At 39.0% G+C, this 16,002-nt stretch overlaps 2 protein-coding genes across 2 annotated transcripts; one reads left to right on the forward strand and one right to left on the reverse strand.

Moving 5' to 3' along the window:
• Positions 1-1,075: 1,075 nt before the first annotated feature.
• On the reverse strand, positions 1,076-5,960 carry tfb2m (transcription factor B2, mitochondrial). Its single transcript, XM_074666121.1, has 10 exons — positions 5,752-5,960; positions 4,853-5,196; positions 4,144-4,327; positions 3,855-3,946; positions 3,559-3,712; positions 3,184-3,332; positions 2,863-2,952; positions 2,581-2,640; positions 2,340-2,488; positions 1,076-2,226 (listed from the first exon to the last, which is right to left on the reverse strand). Exons 2-10 carry the CDS (start codon positions 5,138-5,140, stop codon positions 2,037-2,039), a joined length of 1,356 nt encoding a protein of 451 aa, XP_074522222.1. The 5' UTR covers positions 5,141-5,196; positions 5,752-5,960; the 3' UTR covers positions 1,076-2,036.
• An 87-nt stretch (positions 5,961-6,047) lies between these two features.
• On the forward strand, positions 6,048-13,434 carry LOC141787598 (saccharopine dehydrogenase-like oxidoreductase). Its single transcript, XM_074666122.1, has 12 exons — positions 6,048-6,458; positions 7,684-7,796; positions 8,528-8,608; positions 8,928-9,057; positions 9,205-9,254; positions 9,537-9,667; positions 10,522-10,639; positions 10,716-10,835; positions 10,999-11,055; positions 11,505-11,616; positions 11,914-11,995; positions 12,308-13,434. The coding sequence occupies exons 1-12, from the start codon at positions 6,260-6,262 to the stop codon at positions 12,396-12,398; spliced, it is 1,284 nt and encodes a 427-aa protein (XP_074522223.1). The 5' UTR covers positions 6,048-6,259; the 3' UTR covers positions 12,399-13,434.
• Positions 13,435-16,002: the final 2,568 nt, after the last annotated feature.

The raw sequence follows: 16,002 nt of genomic DNA on the forward strand, positions 1-16,002 counted from the left end.
AAAATCCAAAGTCATCCAGGGCCTGTACTATGACCTATTTTACGATCATAAATAAATCATTAAATTAAATTAAAATTGTCCAAGCCATTGCTATGCAAAAAGACATGAAGGCCATTAAACAGATTACATGTATTTATAAGTACTAGAAACAGAAATTGACAGAAGTAATGTTTATGTATTGCTGTCATTGTAGATAAACACAATCTGATTACAACAATCCAAAAATGCATCGGTTTTTACTTGTATCAATGGCTCATTATTATCTCATCACAAAGGCATAATGTACAGGCCCTTTGTGGCTATTAAATATTAAAATGAATAACATTTCATGTGAAATGTTTGTTTTGAATCTAGCATTCAAATTCTAAAAGAAATCATACTTAAAGGATGAATTCTGAACAAATCTTTAAAGGTTCCCTGATATACAAGATATGTATCCTGATTTTACCACAGTAACCCAACCTGTTAATTGAACAACTTTACCGGTCTCAGAATTTGATGATTTTTTTTCCCACTTTGAGAATATATATGTGGCCAAATAATTTGTAAGTATTTTAGGTGTACACCAACTGTAAGTTGGTCAGACACATCTCTAAAGAATTGAATTTGTTGAAAAAATCATTAAAAAAAACTATTTTTTTCCAGTTAAAATTCAATAGCTTCTTTCAATTATAATACTTAGCTTTACATTTGATTTCAAAAGATGCACCAGACTTCAGTGAAGGTGATTTGACCCAATTTGATGATTTATTATTTGTGTTTGAGTAAGTTTTGGGGTAAAGTGTGCACCCTGGCTCACACGTATGGCAATGATCAAAAAATAGGTCATAGTACAGGCCCTGGATGACTTCTGGATTTTCTAAAGGTATATTCTTGGGAGTCTCTGTGTGTACTACAAATACCACACAATAGACAAAAAAAATTGGGCTGTGGGCAAAATTACATGTATTGTGAAAGAGGTCCTTTACACAAGAAGATTTCTCATTGACGGTCATCTTCTTTGGAGGATGAAGGTATAATTGCAGTGAAAACGGCCCAATTACTGACTTTAATAGCACAGCAAACAAAGAAAAACCATTAATTGTAGCAAGAAAACCCAGTTTTATTGCAGAAAATGTATTCTGAATATAATTTTTCATGGGGGTGTTATTGCTTAGCATGATACCCTGGGTAGACTTTCCAACAGAAAAGCATTTCAAAACCAAATATCATCACAGCTTAATAATTGTATAGGAGGTAATGGGGAAACAACATAAAAGATTAAGTGAGGCAAAATAATTTAGACACATCTGGATAACATTCTAAATGCAAGCACATATTAAGCCCAGAAGGTTTTTTTTCACCACCACTCCGTTTTAATTACTTTTCAAATTCAAGGAGACAGCAAACCAGTCAGGTTTATCCTCCAGCAACATACGTACAAAAATATCCAAATCATGACCTTCTTTTCAGTAAAAACATTCCCTATTCTGCCTTTACTGGTGTTGCAGGGGAATTATGCTATACATTAAACACACTGGGTTGTCTTCAGCAAAACTCCAGTCACAATATAACCTTCAAAAAAACTGCAGCTGCTTCAAACATTTCAGTGCCATAAAAGCATCTTATGGTATACCTTATTTTGAATGCTCCACCAAAAGTTTTTGGGGCCCGCTTTGGAGCAATTTTTATTCCACAACCATTTTAAATAAGTAGATGGCAGAAAAAAATGACTCTCATCAGCAAAGGAAACATGACAGTGTGAGGTTTTGTTCTGTTTTAACTCCTGGGAAACCAAGTCATAGACAACGCAGATCCAGAGTAATCACTCCACAGTAAGTCACAAACATTTCATCAGTTCAAGAATGTTTTTTGTAACAACAGTATTTAACCAGTCTTGTTATTCTGTGTTTGTACAGATCTTTTGTGTGTCACCATTTCATTGCAGCACACATTACATTGTTGTGTTTATATTAAATTATCATTATATAGCACATTTTTGTTTACATTTTATTCTATATCTAAAAAACTGTACAAATGACCTTAATGTAAGTCATTTATCCCCAGCCCTCTCTCTGAGTGTTCTCCAGAAACTCGTCATAGAGCCAGCTCTGTTTGAACTCCTGACACTTGTCCATCAAGTTGAACAGCTGAAGATACTCCTCTGGGTACACTTGGCCTGTCAGTATGTCCTCAGGTAGGCCCATCTCAGACAACAGCTTACTCCCACTGTCTGGTGACCAGAGACTAGAAAGAAACATAGAAGAGGTGAAATAAGAAAGAGGAAAATATGGTCTATGGATATTCTTGCTTGACATTTCACTTCATTCTTTGCAGTTCTTTGATAGAGCAATGCTTACTTGAGTTTGTCGATGAGCTTGATTTTTCTTTTAGCCAGACACTGTTTGATCATCATCAGCAGAGTTGAAGCATTCGCAGGACTGAGGCCTGAAGAGAAGAGCTCAGCCCGTGGACGCAGACGTACCAGGCACAGGTGGTCATTGGGAAGCTGAGAAAGAAAGGAACAGACAGTAAGAGTAGGTGTCAAATGTATGATCGTGAGAAACTTTGCATTGTTGTTGAGTCCATCTTCTTTCTTACCTTGCCATTGGGGACAGGTACACTCTGTTTCGAAGACTTTACAAATGACTCCCAGGGTTCCTGTACAGACAGAGATGGGGACTTTAACAATTTCAAGACTCTATGCATCAATTTTACCCATATTGTGTTGATTTTTTTAGGTAAGAATCATAAAACATGTTTTTTGGTGATTTTTTTCTTGGTGATCTTTTCTGAAGTCAATATAAACTGTCTGAGAATCACATTGGTTTAGTACTTTTGCAATTTCATGAAATGTCTTTGCCACTCTCTTCTATAGTGTACCTTGTGCAGCAGTTCGATATCACAGGCCATCTGCCAGAGAACACTAAAGGCTCTGTAGTGCATCATTATCCCTGGCCGTGACACCAGTTTCTGAAAGGGAAAATGTTAGATTATACATTTATCACCAGTGGATATTCATTGGAATCACTAACAAACTGGCAGGTTAAGCAATAACTTTGTAAAGAACTGAGCCATTTCCTATTCATCCACATGGATACAATGCCCTCAGTAGCCCAGTGAGTTCACAAATACAGGTATCAAATAAAATGTATCATGTATTCATATCTATATTATTGAAATAATGAAATATTTGTTCCTTACCAGATATTCCTTCTCGCTTATGAACAGGTAGAGCTCTATTCTCCCGTATCTATAGACAGACAGCCTTTCAAACAAAGCGTAGACCATCTTTAGTAGCGAACCACGTTCATTACGCTGTGGCAGCATGCCCACCACCTTCACTGGGACATCTAAGAAGAAATTAAGATCAAGCAGTTAGAAAAAAAGATGACACATTTTAAAAGGGAAGGTTTATGGTACAATTCACTGAAGTCACTCAGAAAAGTTGTGTAAAGGCATAACGCAAACTGGTGCAGTTAGTCAAGATCAAAGCTTCATCTTCTCATTATAACGTTTGCTTCATAGCAGTGTCTTCGGTTTGCTTCACTGCTCATGTGTGAACGGGTTTTTGCTCACCGTCAGTCCAGCTTGATTCTGAAATCCCCAGGTCAGTGAACAGTTTGTCAGAGAACATGGAAGGGGGTTTGACACTTCCACTTCCAATGGGGTCTAGTCTGAAGTAGTCACAGTGAACCACTTCCAGCTGACCATCAAGACGACCTTCCAAGTCCTACAACATGAAAACAATGATTACTTAAGCTTTACACAAGTGGATGAAAACATTTGATGATTCAATTTTTAGAGCAGATAAAGCGTTCATCTCCACATATGGGTAAAAACAGTACTTGGATGATTAGAGATGTTTATGTTACCCGTAGATTTTGCAGGAAAGATTTATCCCCCTCAAGAGCCACAACCCTCTGAGCTCCGGCATTAAGCAGTGCCCTAGTTAACACACCGGGACCTAAAAAAAGACAGACATAAAAATTTACAGCTTAACTGTTTTGTTTGGAGAATAAATTACACTGTGCAATAATGGTGACAGTGCAGGCAAAAACGTCTTGTTTAGCTTGCATAAAATAATATTTACACACCATAAAATACACATTCACAAGTTGGACTTTATGTTTCTCCCAGACTAAAACACTGTCAGATACATACCTGGGTTACATTCAAAGATTATAGTTTTAGGATCCTCAGGTTCCAGGTGCTTGGCTACCAAATTGGCCAGGTCAGGGTCGACTATGAAACGTCTTATTTTTTTACAGGCCTGAGCCTGGCGTATGTTTTCTTCAACATCTCCAAGGTCCAGGAAGTCGTATCTACATAAAGGACGGTATTGGCCCTGTTGGAAGACTTGCAATTAGTAGAGTGTAAAAACTACTTTCATCAAATGGGTGGAAAAGAATAATTGTAAGATGTATAGGACTTCTATATTTTCCTCCTAACACAAAGTGGGTTCAGCAAGGTCATTTTTATACATTATTAACCCATAAACCTACATTTGATACAACAGTAAATCTGGTTTTAGACTGGAGAGCTATAAACAGTATAATATCAAAATGTAGAAAAAAGATAATTCTTAGACAAGTGCAAAACAGCAGAAGACTGACATCCAGCCTACTGGAATTTACCAAATATAAGGAAAACAATTGAATATCAAGAGGAATACAAGATGAAAGCTTTAGAGGAAAATTGATAGAGCAGTGCTATTATATTATAAGATAATGCAAAATTCTTGCTGTCCCCAATGAGTTGCAGTGGAAAGGTGTTTTAGAAGGGTACACCTTGGTTGTTTTTACTGGCCCGACTTCTTTAAAACATCACCAGGTCTCAGAAAACTTCAGTAGAGCCAAAGGTAAATTCCCACCTGCACAGCTACAGCAGACAGGTTCCTGTGTGTGAGAGCGGAGGAGGGTGATGTTCTCTCTGCACGGGGTTGTTGGGAGCATGGACCATGTGAGGGCCGACCAGGACCTGAAGAAAGCGAATCTAAGCTGTAGGCGCGTCTTTGAAGCACAGGAACCCCAAGAACGCAGTGGCTATAGGGACCTACAGGAGCCAATGCTGACTTATGCAAACAGGCTTTATTTCTGATGGTCTGGCAGCAAGCAGAGCGCATCAGCAGCTCCACTGCTTTACAAAATTGGTGAGACATGGTGGACCTTGGATGGGGTGTGGGGGGTTGTCAGGACCCCTCCTAGAGGTCACTCCCTACAGAGGATGGAGAGAAAAGGGACAATGGCGTTTACATACAACTAAGTGATGTCAACCTACAAACTATCATGAGCCATCACAATTAATATTATCCACCCTATGCAGCCATTGTCCTTTAATTTTGATTGCTGCCTTGATGGAAAAAAATATAAACATAAAAAACGACTGTTGTGTATTACGGTCCTATATGGTCGAACCTTAAATGGCCTATATCATTAAGTTAGTAGTAATCTCTTTAACAGCTGTGGGCTGAAGTGGCGTACAATATGTTCTCCTTGCACGTGGGGAGGTAAACTTTGCCGGATTAGCCCTGTTGGCCTCAGCGGAGATGCATTTACTACCTTTAGCCATGCGAGTGCAAAGACGATGTCGCATCAACTCAACAAAAAGTCACACAAGACCATCACATACGGTAATGAGGCGAGCAGGAGTAGATATGTTTGACAAAGCTAAGAATATCAAATGCGTTAGCTGCCTGGCTCGCAAAATGCTAGCGTAATGTGCAATGTAAGTGCATATAATATTATTCCTCTTGGATAAACACGGACGTACCTTATTGAAGAATGCCTTAAATATACAAATTCAAGGACATCTGGTGTTCAAATGTGTTCCTCATCTGTCGATACTCTGGTTAAACTCCATGACATTGAGACTTTTGTATCCCGACCCGAAGGATGTTTTCGCAACTCTCGTGGTGTTACAGCCAGGCGCATGTGAGTGTCGTCTTTGTCACGTGACTACTGAGAAGCCCAATCAGAAGGTCCAGGAAGTTGTCGTGTTAATATAAGAACACTAAAAAATAAATTAAAGTTGACAAAACAGGCAGATATGTATCCCATTGCACCCTATAAAGTGCTCTTCGAAAAGCTTCAACTTTCACTATTACGGTAGCTCACACAGCCTTTTTTTTGTGTAAAACTATGCTAGCATATTAGCATTTGTTGCTAAGGAAGTGGACGAAGAAGCCCTGTCAGAACTGCACGCAGTCCGTGCTCATCCCTGTCAGTCTGATAAAGAGGTGAAGGTGTGTCTGCGAGCTCCTCCACTGCTTGCTCCTACCATGGCTCGTGTTGAAACTTCTGCTAGCAGGCCATACCACTTGGTTATCTTCGGAGCTTCTGGCTTCACGGGACAGTTTGTGGTTGAAGAGGTTGCCCGGACTGTGTCTGAGGGTCCGAGAGGGAACCTGAAATGGGCCGTGGCAGGCAGGAGCAGACAGAAGCTGGAAAAAGTTCTGGAGCAGGCCGCTGGAGTCCTCAGTATGTATCTGAACTTGGTTGTGCATATCAAAGCACATTGTTTTTTCAACTTTAAGCAATGCAACATATAGAGAAATTATTCGATTATTGTCCCTGTGTTCGCAGGTAAGGATTATGCGACTGAGCTGTGCTTCTAATCTGATTTTCTCATGGAAATGATAACTGCTAACAACTATCTCATTAAGATAGCCCATACGCAGTATGACTTTGACCCTAAACGTTGACTTAACTCCAAAGTACAAAAGGTTGCAAAAGAGTCATTAAATGTATTAGTATTATTATTTTTTACTAGTCTGAAAGCTGACGCAGTTATCAGCTATAATGGTTTGTACAATGTTCTCATTTTCTGCTTTAACTTGAATGTTAATCAGAAGTGTTTGTTTTCAGCTTACCAACCATAATGAGTTAAACTTAAAGTTTTTGAACAACTGCTACAGTGGCAGATCTAAATGAAAATGAAACTGAAGCAGCACAGCTGTTGTTTCATATTTCACCTTGCATAAGGTTTTATCAGTCAAATTTGGTGAAGTATATGGTGTTATCACGAGCCCAGATTCAATAGTAATAATCATGTTTTTAAATCAGTATTAATTAAGGATTCAAGAAATGACTTTATAAAACATTTATCCTTCATAAGAGCAGAAAGCACTCCTTCAACATTATCCTGATTAAGAACCTCTTCATATGTCAGATGTTCCTTTTGCCCTACCATGAAAAATTCCTCTGTTAACCAGTTGCAACAAACGTTTTTGCATTTAGTGACAGAAAAACAACATACCAGTGATTTTATAGTTATTTGTTTTATTTGTATCTATGCAACTGTCTAAATTTAGAAAATAAAGCCCCTCACTTGAACAAAGCCAGACAGCTAGTTTGCAGCTGTGATAGTGATGTTAGTTTCCAGAGGATTAGACTGTTATTCTTTGGCCCCCTGCTCTTTGGCTTCTTCTTCAGGGAGTGTACAACAGCTGATGGAACATACCTGCCCACTGTGCAGCCCCCAGTCATGAGAGCACACACAGTGCCTGATAAGTCATTCAGTGAACAAACTGCACTATGACAGTCATTTTTTCCAAAGTGATTTGTCTTTTCTCCCATTTGCTTAGACATACAGTAAAAATAAACACTTTAAATGGTTTGTTCTATGAAGACTGGAGTACAGATTGATTGTAACAAAACTGATTAAAAAACAAACCATCACGCATAACTCTGTGTGTCTGTGCAGATAAACCAGAGCTGAGGACAGAGGTGGACGTTATCGTGGCAGATGTAGGAGAACCAGACTCTCTGGCAGCCATGTGCAAACAGGCTGTGATTGTCCTCAACTGTGTGGGGCCTGTAAGTGGACTACAGGCATAAATGTGCTGTCTTTTTCTTTTTTTGGTTATGTTTGACTGGGTTAAAAACAGAGAAATGGAACTTGTGTTGTACATCATATCCTCGCCCATTTGCATCAGTGTAGCATAACTAAGCCCTGTAACTCTGTCTGTCTCCCTCTGTCTTCTCACTTTCTCTCTCTCACACACAGAGCAGGCTTTATCTACACAGTGAAGGCTTCTGCCTTGCACACAAAACTCTGATTGTGACAGAGCCTGAATTGAAAACAGGTTGTCAACGCTGTTATGTGTCCTGTGTATCATCATATTGGTTCTTGTCTCAAGCCAAACTCTGCCTCTAAAGTAACCAACTCTTAAACTTTCTCTCAGCTAAAGCAAGAGCAAACAGCTGAAGCAAAAAGTAGACAATTAAAGCACAAATGTATAAATTGGTAGAATCAGGGTTAGAAATACCAGATTTTATCCCTTTCAAACACAGGCTTGACTTTTAAGAAACTGTGAAAAAATGTCATTTGAAATAAGATTACATTATTGACCTCAAGCAGATAACCATCATGAATCATTATGTAATAGTAACATGTAATAACACATCAATATAATGAACAGGTTAAACAGGATTGCCTGAAAAAGCTGGGTCCTGCAAGCAATTGTTTGCTTACACCTTTCCACAGCAACATGAAGACACATTAGAATAAGACATGAATTAATGTGAATGCTGATCTGTGTGTACAGTACAGGTTCTATGGTGAGCAAGTCGTCAAAGCCTGTGTGGAGAACGGAGCCCATCACATTGACATCAGTGGAGAGCCTCAGGTATGTTCAGTGAGCTGCATTATGTACTGTAATATCTATTTACAGCCACCATATCATAACCTTTACATGAATAGTGCTATGACCTATGCCAGAAGGTTACAAAATTAATAAATATACTATTTCAACATTAAGTTGGACACTGGGTCCTGGATGGATCAATGGGCCCAGAGGCTCTAAACCCAGCATGATTGAACTGTTAAAAATCGATACATTGGCAGCAATATATACATATAATAGCAGGTGCTGTCATGTCTAAAGAAGTTTCTTCTTACTTAGCAGTTTTAAAATACCAGATAATTTATTGTGTGACTGTTTGCAGTTTCTTGAGGGGATGCAGTTGAACTACAACAGCCAGGCAGCTGAAAAAGGTGTTTACATCATTGGAAGCTGTGGATTTGACTCCATACCTGCAGACATGGGAGTCATCTATACCAGGGACCAGTTCAGGGGTATGAACACACACTTAGAACACAGGAGTATATAAACAAAAAGCCTCTCTGATACTGAATCATAATTATACATTTCCCATCTTTCTTCTTCTTACGGTCAACATGTGTTCTTTGTGTGTGTGTCCATGTGTGTATGTTTATTCACAGGTACACTGACTGCAGTGGAGAGCTTTCTAACCGTTAGCTCAGGGCCTGATGTATGTAACTACATTACCCATAAGTCCACTTGCTTGTTTTTCTCTTCACTTTCCACATTTACTCTTGTCTAAGTTCCTTTTTCATTCAATACATTCTCTCTACCACCACGTCCTCTGTATTTACCCCTTGTGTGTGTGTGTGTGTGTGTGTGTGTGTGTGTGTGTGTGTGTGTGTGTGTGTGTGTGTGTGTGTGTGTGTGTGTGTGTGTGTGTGTGCGTGTGCGTGTGCGTGTGCGTGTGCGTGTGTGTGTGTGTGTGTGTGTGTGTGTTTTCCTCTGTCAGGGTGGATGTATCCATGACGGTACATGGCAGTCAGCCATCTATGGGTTTGCAGACAGTCAGAAGCTTCAAAGTCTCAGGAGGAAGTTCAACCACAAACCTCTACCAACCATCGGCTCCAAGCTTAAACGCAGGTACATAAAAGAGTGATGCTAACACTTTTATGAACTCTCCCCTCGTAATGCATTGCAAGTCTTATTAATGTATTCATGAGGCTTTATAACAGTTCTTATAAGTAGTTAAAAACACACAATTTCAACTTCTAGCAATATCTATAAAGTGTTATCAGAAGTGAACGTATTTTAAAGGTGTTCTAGTGCATTATACCTTAATGCAAAACACTAAAACTCCTATTACTTAATCCAGTTATAAAGATTTTTACAAAACTTATTCAGTATTTGAATATCTTATCTATACTTATAGCATGCTATAGCATGACTTTGTGAGCACTGTATGAGATTATTCCAAACTATATGAGTAACTAACATATTTATAAGAACACAGAGGTGGAAATTTGGTTTACTCAAGGTCAAGTTTACATAATTAGCTTCCATTTTGGTAGTGTTCAATAGTACAGAGTTGTTCAAAGTTCTTCAAATGAGAGATGTCCTCCAGAGTCAGGCATTTTTTGTTTGGTGTCTCCTTGCTAAGGGTAAACTCAAATACACAAAGAAAACACAATTTGTCACATTATAGAACAAAAAAACATTCACATAATTCTTATTTTTATTCTAAACATGTAACAAAACTGGGCTGTAATGGAATGTCTTAAACAAAGGCAGTGCTGCATGTACAGTGCAGGATGTTGTTAAGTTTGGAGAATCCGTCAGTGCTCTCTGGTGGACAGACCATGCACTGTCCAGTTTCATACAGTGTCATCTTACCTATCAGCCATCATGCAATTTACTGATAAAGACTCATTTCATGAGATGGTAACAGTTTACAGATTAATGCCTTGACACAGTTTGTGTATGTGTACATTTTGTAGGGGAACGTTGTTCTTCAGTAATGAGATCCAGCAGTACACAGTGCCCTTCATGGGCTCGGACCCCTCCGTCGTTAGGAGAACTCAGCGCTTCCTGGCAGAGGAGCACCAGGAAACACCGGTCAGTTATCAGTTTTTCTTTTCCTTTCCATCGTTGCTTTTATGAAATGTTAAATATTCTGTCTTGTTAACTTCAGGTCCAATATGGAGCGTATGCAGGAATAGGGGGGCTTGGGAACATTTTCAAGCTGATGTTTGCTGGCATGATGTTCTGGTTCTTAGTCAAGTTCAGTTTTGGACGCAATCTGCTTGTTAAGGTAAACAAAACTTCAGAAATACTTTAAACATTGTGTAGTTTGGACTCACAGCTGACTTCAACTCAATATCTACATTTTATCAACACAAACAAGTCAGATTGCCTCTTGGAGCAGAGAAATATTTTTTATCATCCTTCTGTTTTATTTGTATCCAACTTTTCAGCATCCAGAGTTCTTCTCATTTGGACTCTTCTCAAAGGCGGGACCAAGCAGGAAGCAGGTAACGTGCTGACAGAAAGGGCTAAGAGTAGATTGTACAATCAGGGAACACAGAATGCTCCACAAGGATGCAGAGCACTGATTCTGAAGCTGCTGCTTTCTTAATTTGGGGTTAACCCCTGCACATATCACACGTGTCATTGCAAATGAAGGGGATTTTTTAATCTGAGACACTTTTTTGCTAGCTTGCACCTGGTAGTTAGCTGAATATAAACTGTGCAATTTGTGTCACATCTCTTTGTGAATTAGACCTCTGATGGATCAGATGGCAAAGTCAAATGGTGCACAGTTATGGTGCCAGTAGTGAACAGAATCCATTCTTAGTTACTTCTCCCTGCTGTTAATTCTCCCCTATGTTTTTGGTCATTTGTTTAAAAATCTTAAGTCTGTGTAGGTCAGAGAGGAAGGATTTCTCTGTTTCTGAACTGTGGGGTCATGTGTTTGTTATAGATGGATGGTGCATCATTCCAGTTTGCTTTCTATGGAGAGGGATACACAGAGGGGCAGGATCCCTCTCAGGGAAAACCCAACAACAAGATCCGCACAGTGGTTCAAGGACCAGGTAGGTGGAAATTAAAAACCTGACTGTTGAATTTTAGTTTTCCACCATAAAAAAGTTAAGCACATTTTAAAGCTCTAATATTCAATGTTGGCACAAAAACTCTCACTGAACTGATTTCGAAACACAGAAACAAACCTCTCAGGTAAGATGGATGTGAACCATTCTATCTGAGCTAAATATGTGTCCGTCTCTCCTGTTCTGGTTGAGTATTGAAGTTAAAACAGCAAAGTTACCCACCCTGGCCTATATGTCACATGTGTCTGATGGTGTTTTAATTGTATTTCTGTAATTTTATAGAATGTGGATACGTAGCTACGCCCATTGCCATGGTGCAGGCTGCTCTGACCATTCTCAACGAAGCCGCTGCTTTGCCCAAAACGTGAGTGATCCAAACCAGAATCCATTCTGATGTGGAAATTGCTTCACACCCAGATACTAATATAGCACCATTCAGAAAATCCTAATACCACAGCTTTAACTTCCATTGAAAACTTGGTTGTTAAAAGGATGATAGATCATCTGGTTGTGTTTTATAGAAATGATACTGTGAATTAGAATGACATTAAAGAAACATCTTCTTCATGTGGGAGTCAGCTAACTTTAGAGTGATAGTTCATTTTGTAAATTCCTCAGACTTGGGTAAGAATCTTATTAAGGTTTTAATTGATTGTTTTTTTTTTCTGTTTTCCAGAGGAGGCGTGTACACCCCCGGTGCTGCTTTTGCAAAAACTACACTGATCGACCGCCTGAACAAACATGGCATCCAGTTTTCTGTCATCTAAAGTTTTTCCCCTCGTTGACGCTTCACAGGTTTTTCATAGCACTTACTGATATGCAGTATAGCAACTGGCAAGTTTCAAACTGGAAAAAAAGCTTTCATTTGTCGTCTTGATGTTCTTATTCCTTTTGACAGAAGCTTGTCTCAATCTCCCTTTACTGTAAATGTTCATTTAATGCTTTAGTTTCCTCTAACATTAGTCACTGCGTTTCTCTGAACATGGGCATATAATATGAAAAGCTGTGTTGTTTGTATTTGCAGCTTGATAGATAGAAATTAGCTGTCATGCCTTTGGTAGGAGGAGAAAGTTGGACCACAGTAACAATCAGATGATTTTGATGTCCTGTGTTGCTGAAAAGCTTCGGTTCAGTGGGCTCGAAGCTGCACAGTATGAAACAGTCCTTTAAGATTTTGGAGTTCAGTAGAGTTGTTGATAATCTGGGTAACAGCTCAGAAGTTTAGTTCAAACGTTTGCACTGTCCAAAGACTGCTGTTGCGATCTGGGAAAAGTGGTCCATCTGTTGTTTGTCTTGTAACCAACAGTCATCTTTAATAACTCACTAATATGGCAGCTGCTCATGTGTTATTTCGGCTCATTGAGGTAAAGATGTGTTCAGAAAATAGAAACGTACCATGCCCATGTGTGTAAACATGTACATGTTAGCCTGACTAAGCATGTTATCTGAAAACCCTGACATGTTTGATTTTGACAGATGATCCGTAAACCATCATACACTGCTCAGTCTTTGTTTACTCATTGCTAAATGTTCAGATCTATATGTCTTGACCCTGGCAGAATGTGTGTGATGGTTATACTCCACAGCATGTTCGCTGCATGAATCTGAATAGACCCTCTCTGCTGCGTTGTTCTCTGAAGAACTGTTTGTCTGTACTGTGGACAGGAGGGGTTTCTGTCAGTAATGGTAGATCTCAGTCCAGACTGGGTGTTTGAGCATTCAGTGTGACCAGCTACTTTTGGGGCTTTGTTGTGGTGTGCTTTATACTTTGGACCTAATAAATGAAGCCAGCTCTGCTGATAGAAACAATCCTTGAGAGTTTGTTTTTTATTCTCACACTTCTTTATTTAAGCATGAATGTTGTGTGCATAAACTATCTCTGTCAAAGTGAAATGATCTGTGGGTTTAACTTAACAAATAAACAAAACATTAACTGGTCACTAAAACATCCTTTTACACCTCTGATACCTGGGAACATTTTGCAGTCAGATGAAGGCCAACTTCACCTCTTCACAAAGTAATTTAGTATTTGACTTTTAAGCATGAGTAAGACGCAAGGAACTTTGGGTAATTAAGACATTTAAAAAAAAAGTAAAAAGGCCAACAGAGCAGCTGCACCAAACCCCTACTCCAGTTGAAAATTTGTGTCTTTTAAAAGAATCTAGTGTTTACGAGGACATTTTACTTTGGAAGTTTTGCAAAGAGTTTTGCTGCAACAGTGAACAACATTAATGCCACATTCAAGAGAAGCATCTAAGGCGCTCAGAAAAGATTTAGAGACATGGTTCAGACATTTACAGCGATTTAAGCAATTCTAGGATCACTACCCAGTGCAAGGTGTTTGCTGCTGCCCTAAAAGAGCAGTATATTACTGATTAACAAAATATTTTTTATGTTTCTGTTACCGATAATCTACCACTTGTATGTACAAGCTCTTGAGTCCAAATGATTTATTTATTGCTAGAATATAAGAACCATTCTCATCCATGACTTTCTATATGCACTGTTTTACAAAAAGTAGTAGAGCACATTGTTTTTTTTTGATTGCCAAATTACAATTTGTGTATTAATGTATTTGCTTTCATTAGTTTAAGTGGACGTATCATGTTCTTGAATAATTTCTAAATTCTTAGAGAATTCCTGTGTGCTGCTTAAAATTTGAGAATAAAAATGTGAACTAACTTTTTCCTATTCTAAGCGCTGCAGCGCAGGGAAGAGTTTCGATCAAAGCACTTCATAATGCTGGGTGGTTTTCTGATGACAGAGGGTCTAATAAACTTGTACAGCACTGTATATTATTTGTAAATAACACTATGACCATCAAGATTTCATCATAAACATCTGTCTTGTATTGAACTTCTGTAGCTGCAGAGCCCCATACACAAAAACTGTGATGCAGACTTAAATATCAGTTTGGACACATAATTTTTCAGAACAAGGCATTAACTTATTCAGCAGTCTGCTCTGTGGTTGCTCTTCTGATGGGTCAGACCAGGAACGCCCCACAAGGTGCAGTTTTAGAGGTGTCACTGATGTCACTCAGATCTTTACACATGTTCATTTTTGCTGTTTCCAACACCTCAGCTGCAGGATCAAATGTGCTCGAGCTGCTTAGCAAATTTGCTCAATGACAGGTCCTTGTATAAACCTGTCATCCTCTTATGAAGACATCTTTAGTTTTATTCATTTCCCCTTATCAAAAATCTGTGTCTCTCTGCTATTGAGGTTGTTTTCTTTTCCACCAAAGTTTAGATGTTTTATGCAGCAGCCAAATACCAGTGGATCCAAATAGATCCAGCCCACTTCACCATGATTTCTGTTAAACTTCTGATATCCTAGGTTAGGGTGACATCTAAAGAAATTCACCAGGTTTAAAAGAGAAGATGAACCCACACACCATGCAACAGTTAACTTTGTTGAACCACAACATTTTGGTGCATGTCATTACTCATTTCTCCTCTTACAGCAGAAACAAACAGTAAAAAATGCCTTGAAAAACATCAAAACATGATTTTAATAATAAATGTAGTTACCAGAGACAGACACAGATACATCAGAGTTATCACTCTGGGAATGACTGCTGTACACTGTACTCACTGTGGTTGAGGTGTTCAGTTTTAAATCATTTAATCTTACTCTTCGCTGACTGCATCTTATTTTGAAAAGTAAGAAATGACAATATGATTACATGATGAAAACTTAAAAGCCATGAACAGCTGTCAAATGCAGGAATATCATTTACATGTGTGTTCATGCCTGTTGCAAGTTTTTCCATTCGCAGATTATTTCCAACCAAAACAGTCCCCCATTCAAAACAGCCTCTTTGCATGCTGAGCATCTGTAGAGCTCAAAGTTCTGGTTGTACCCTGAGTGTTCAGTAAGAAAGACGAGGATAACCTTTGACAGAGGAACAACACTTTCCTCTTTTTGGCTTCAGAGAGGTGAGGTTCTTCCGGCTGCTGATGAATTTGTTGTTGATATTTGACGACAACCTGAAGAAACTGTGAGAAAATGGAGATTGGGTTGTACGGCCCTCATTTCAACAGCTCTGGCATCAGGGATTGTATCATTGCAGTGACGGATGAAACAGACTTCAGACCTTCTATTTTCTCTGTTTTCCTGATCTGTAACTTTGTGGTGGGCTTTCCAGCCAACCTATGGGAGGTCTGGCTCATTTTTCGTGGAAACAGAGAGCTGCTGGCTTTAGAAATCTATGTCCTGAACCTGGCTGTATGTGAGATACTTTATTGTATGGGACTGCCAGCCCAGATGTACTGTTTTTACATCCCTGAACCAGTCAGTGAAGGACTCTCTCTGGTGCTGTTGGTTCAATGGTTTCTGGTTTGGACGGCCAGGCCATTGTTCCAGGGC

The sequence above is a fragment of the Halichoeres trimaculatus genome, unplaced genomic scaffold, assembly GCF_033239565.1.
Source record: "Halichoeres trimaculatus isolate MK-OKI-2021-1 unplaced genomic scaffold, fHalTri1.1 fHalTri1_scaffold_3, whole genome shotgun sequence".
Classification (NCBI taxonomy): Eukaryota; Metazoa; Chordata; class Actinopteri; order Labriformes; family Labridae; genus Halichoeres; species Halichoeres trimaculatus.

Coding starts and splice junctions, on each gene's coding strand:
- tfb2m (XM_074666121.1), bottom strand. CDS start 5,140: ATGTCTCACCAATTTTGTAAAGCAGTGGAGCTGCTGATGCGCTCTGCT. Junction 3,713..3,854: donor CTTTCCTGCAAAATCTACGG/GTAACATAAACA, acceptor TTCATGTTGTAG/GACTTGGAAGGTCGTCTTGA. Junction 2,489..2,580: donor TACCTGTCCCCAATGGCAAG/GTAAGAAAGAAG, acceptor TTTCTTTCTCAG/CTTCCCAATGACCACCTGTG.
- LOC141787598 (XM_074666122.1), top strand. CDS start 6,260: ATGGCTCGTGTTGAAACTTCTGCTAGCAGGCCATACCACTTGGTTATC. Junction 6,459..7,683: donor GCAGGCCGCTGGAGTCCTCA/GTATGTATCTGA, acceptor GTGTCTGTGCAG/ATAAACCAGAGCTGAGGACA. Junction 8,609..8,927: donor ACATCAGTGGAGAGCCTCAG/GTATGTTCAGTG, acceptor GACTGTTTGCAG/TTTCTTGAGGGGATGCAGTT.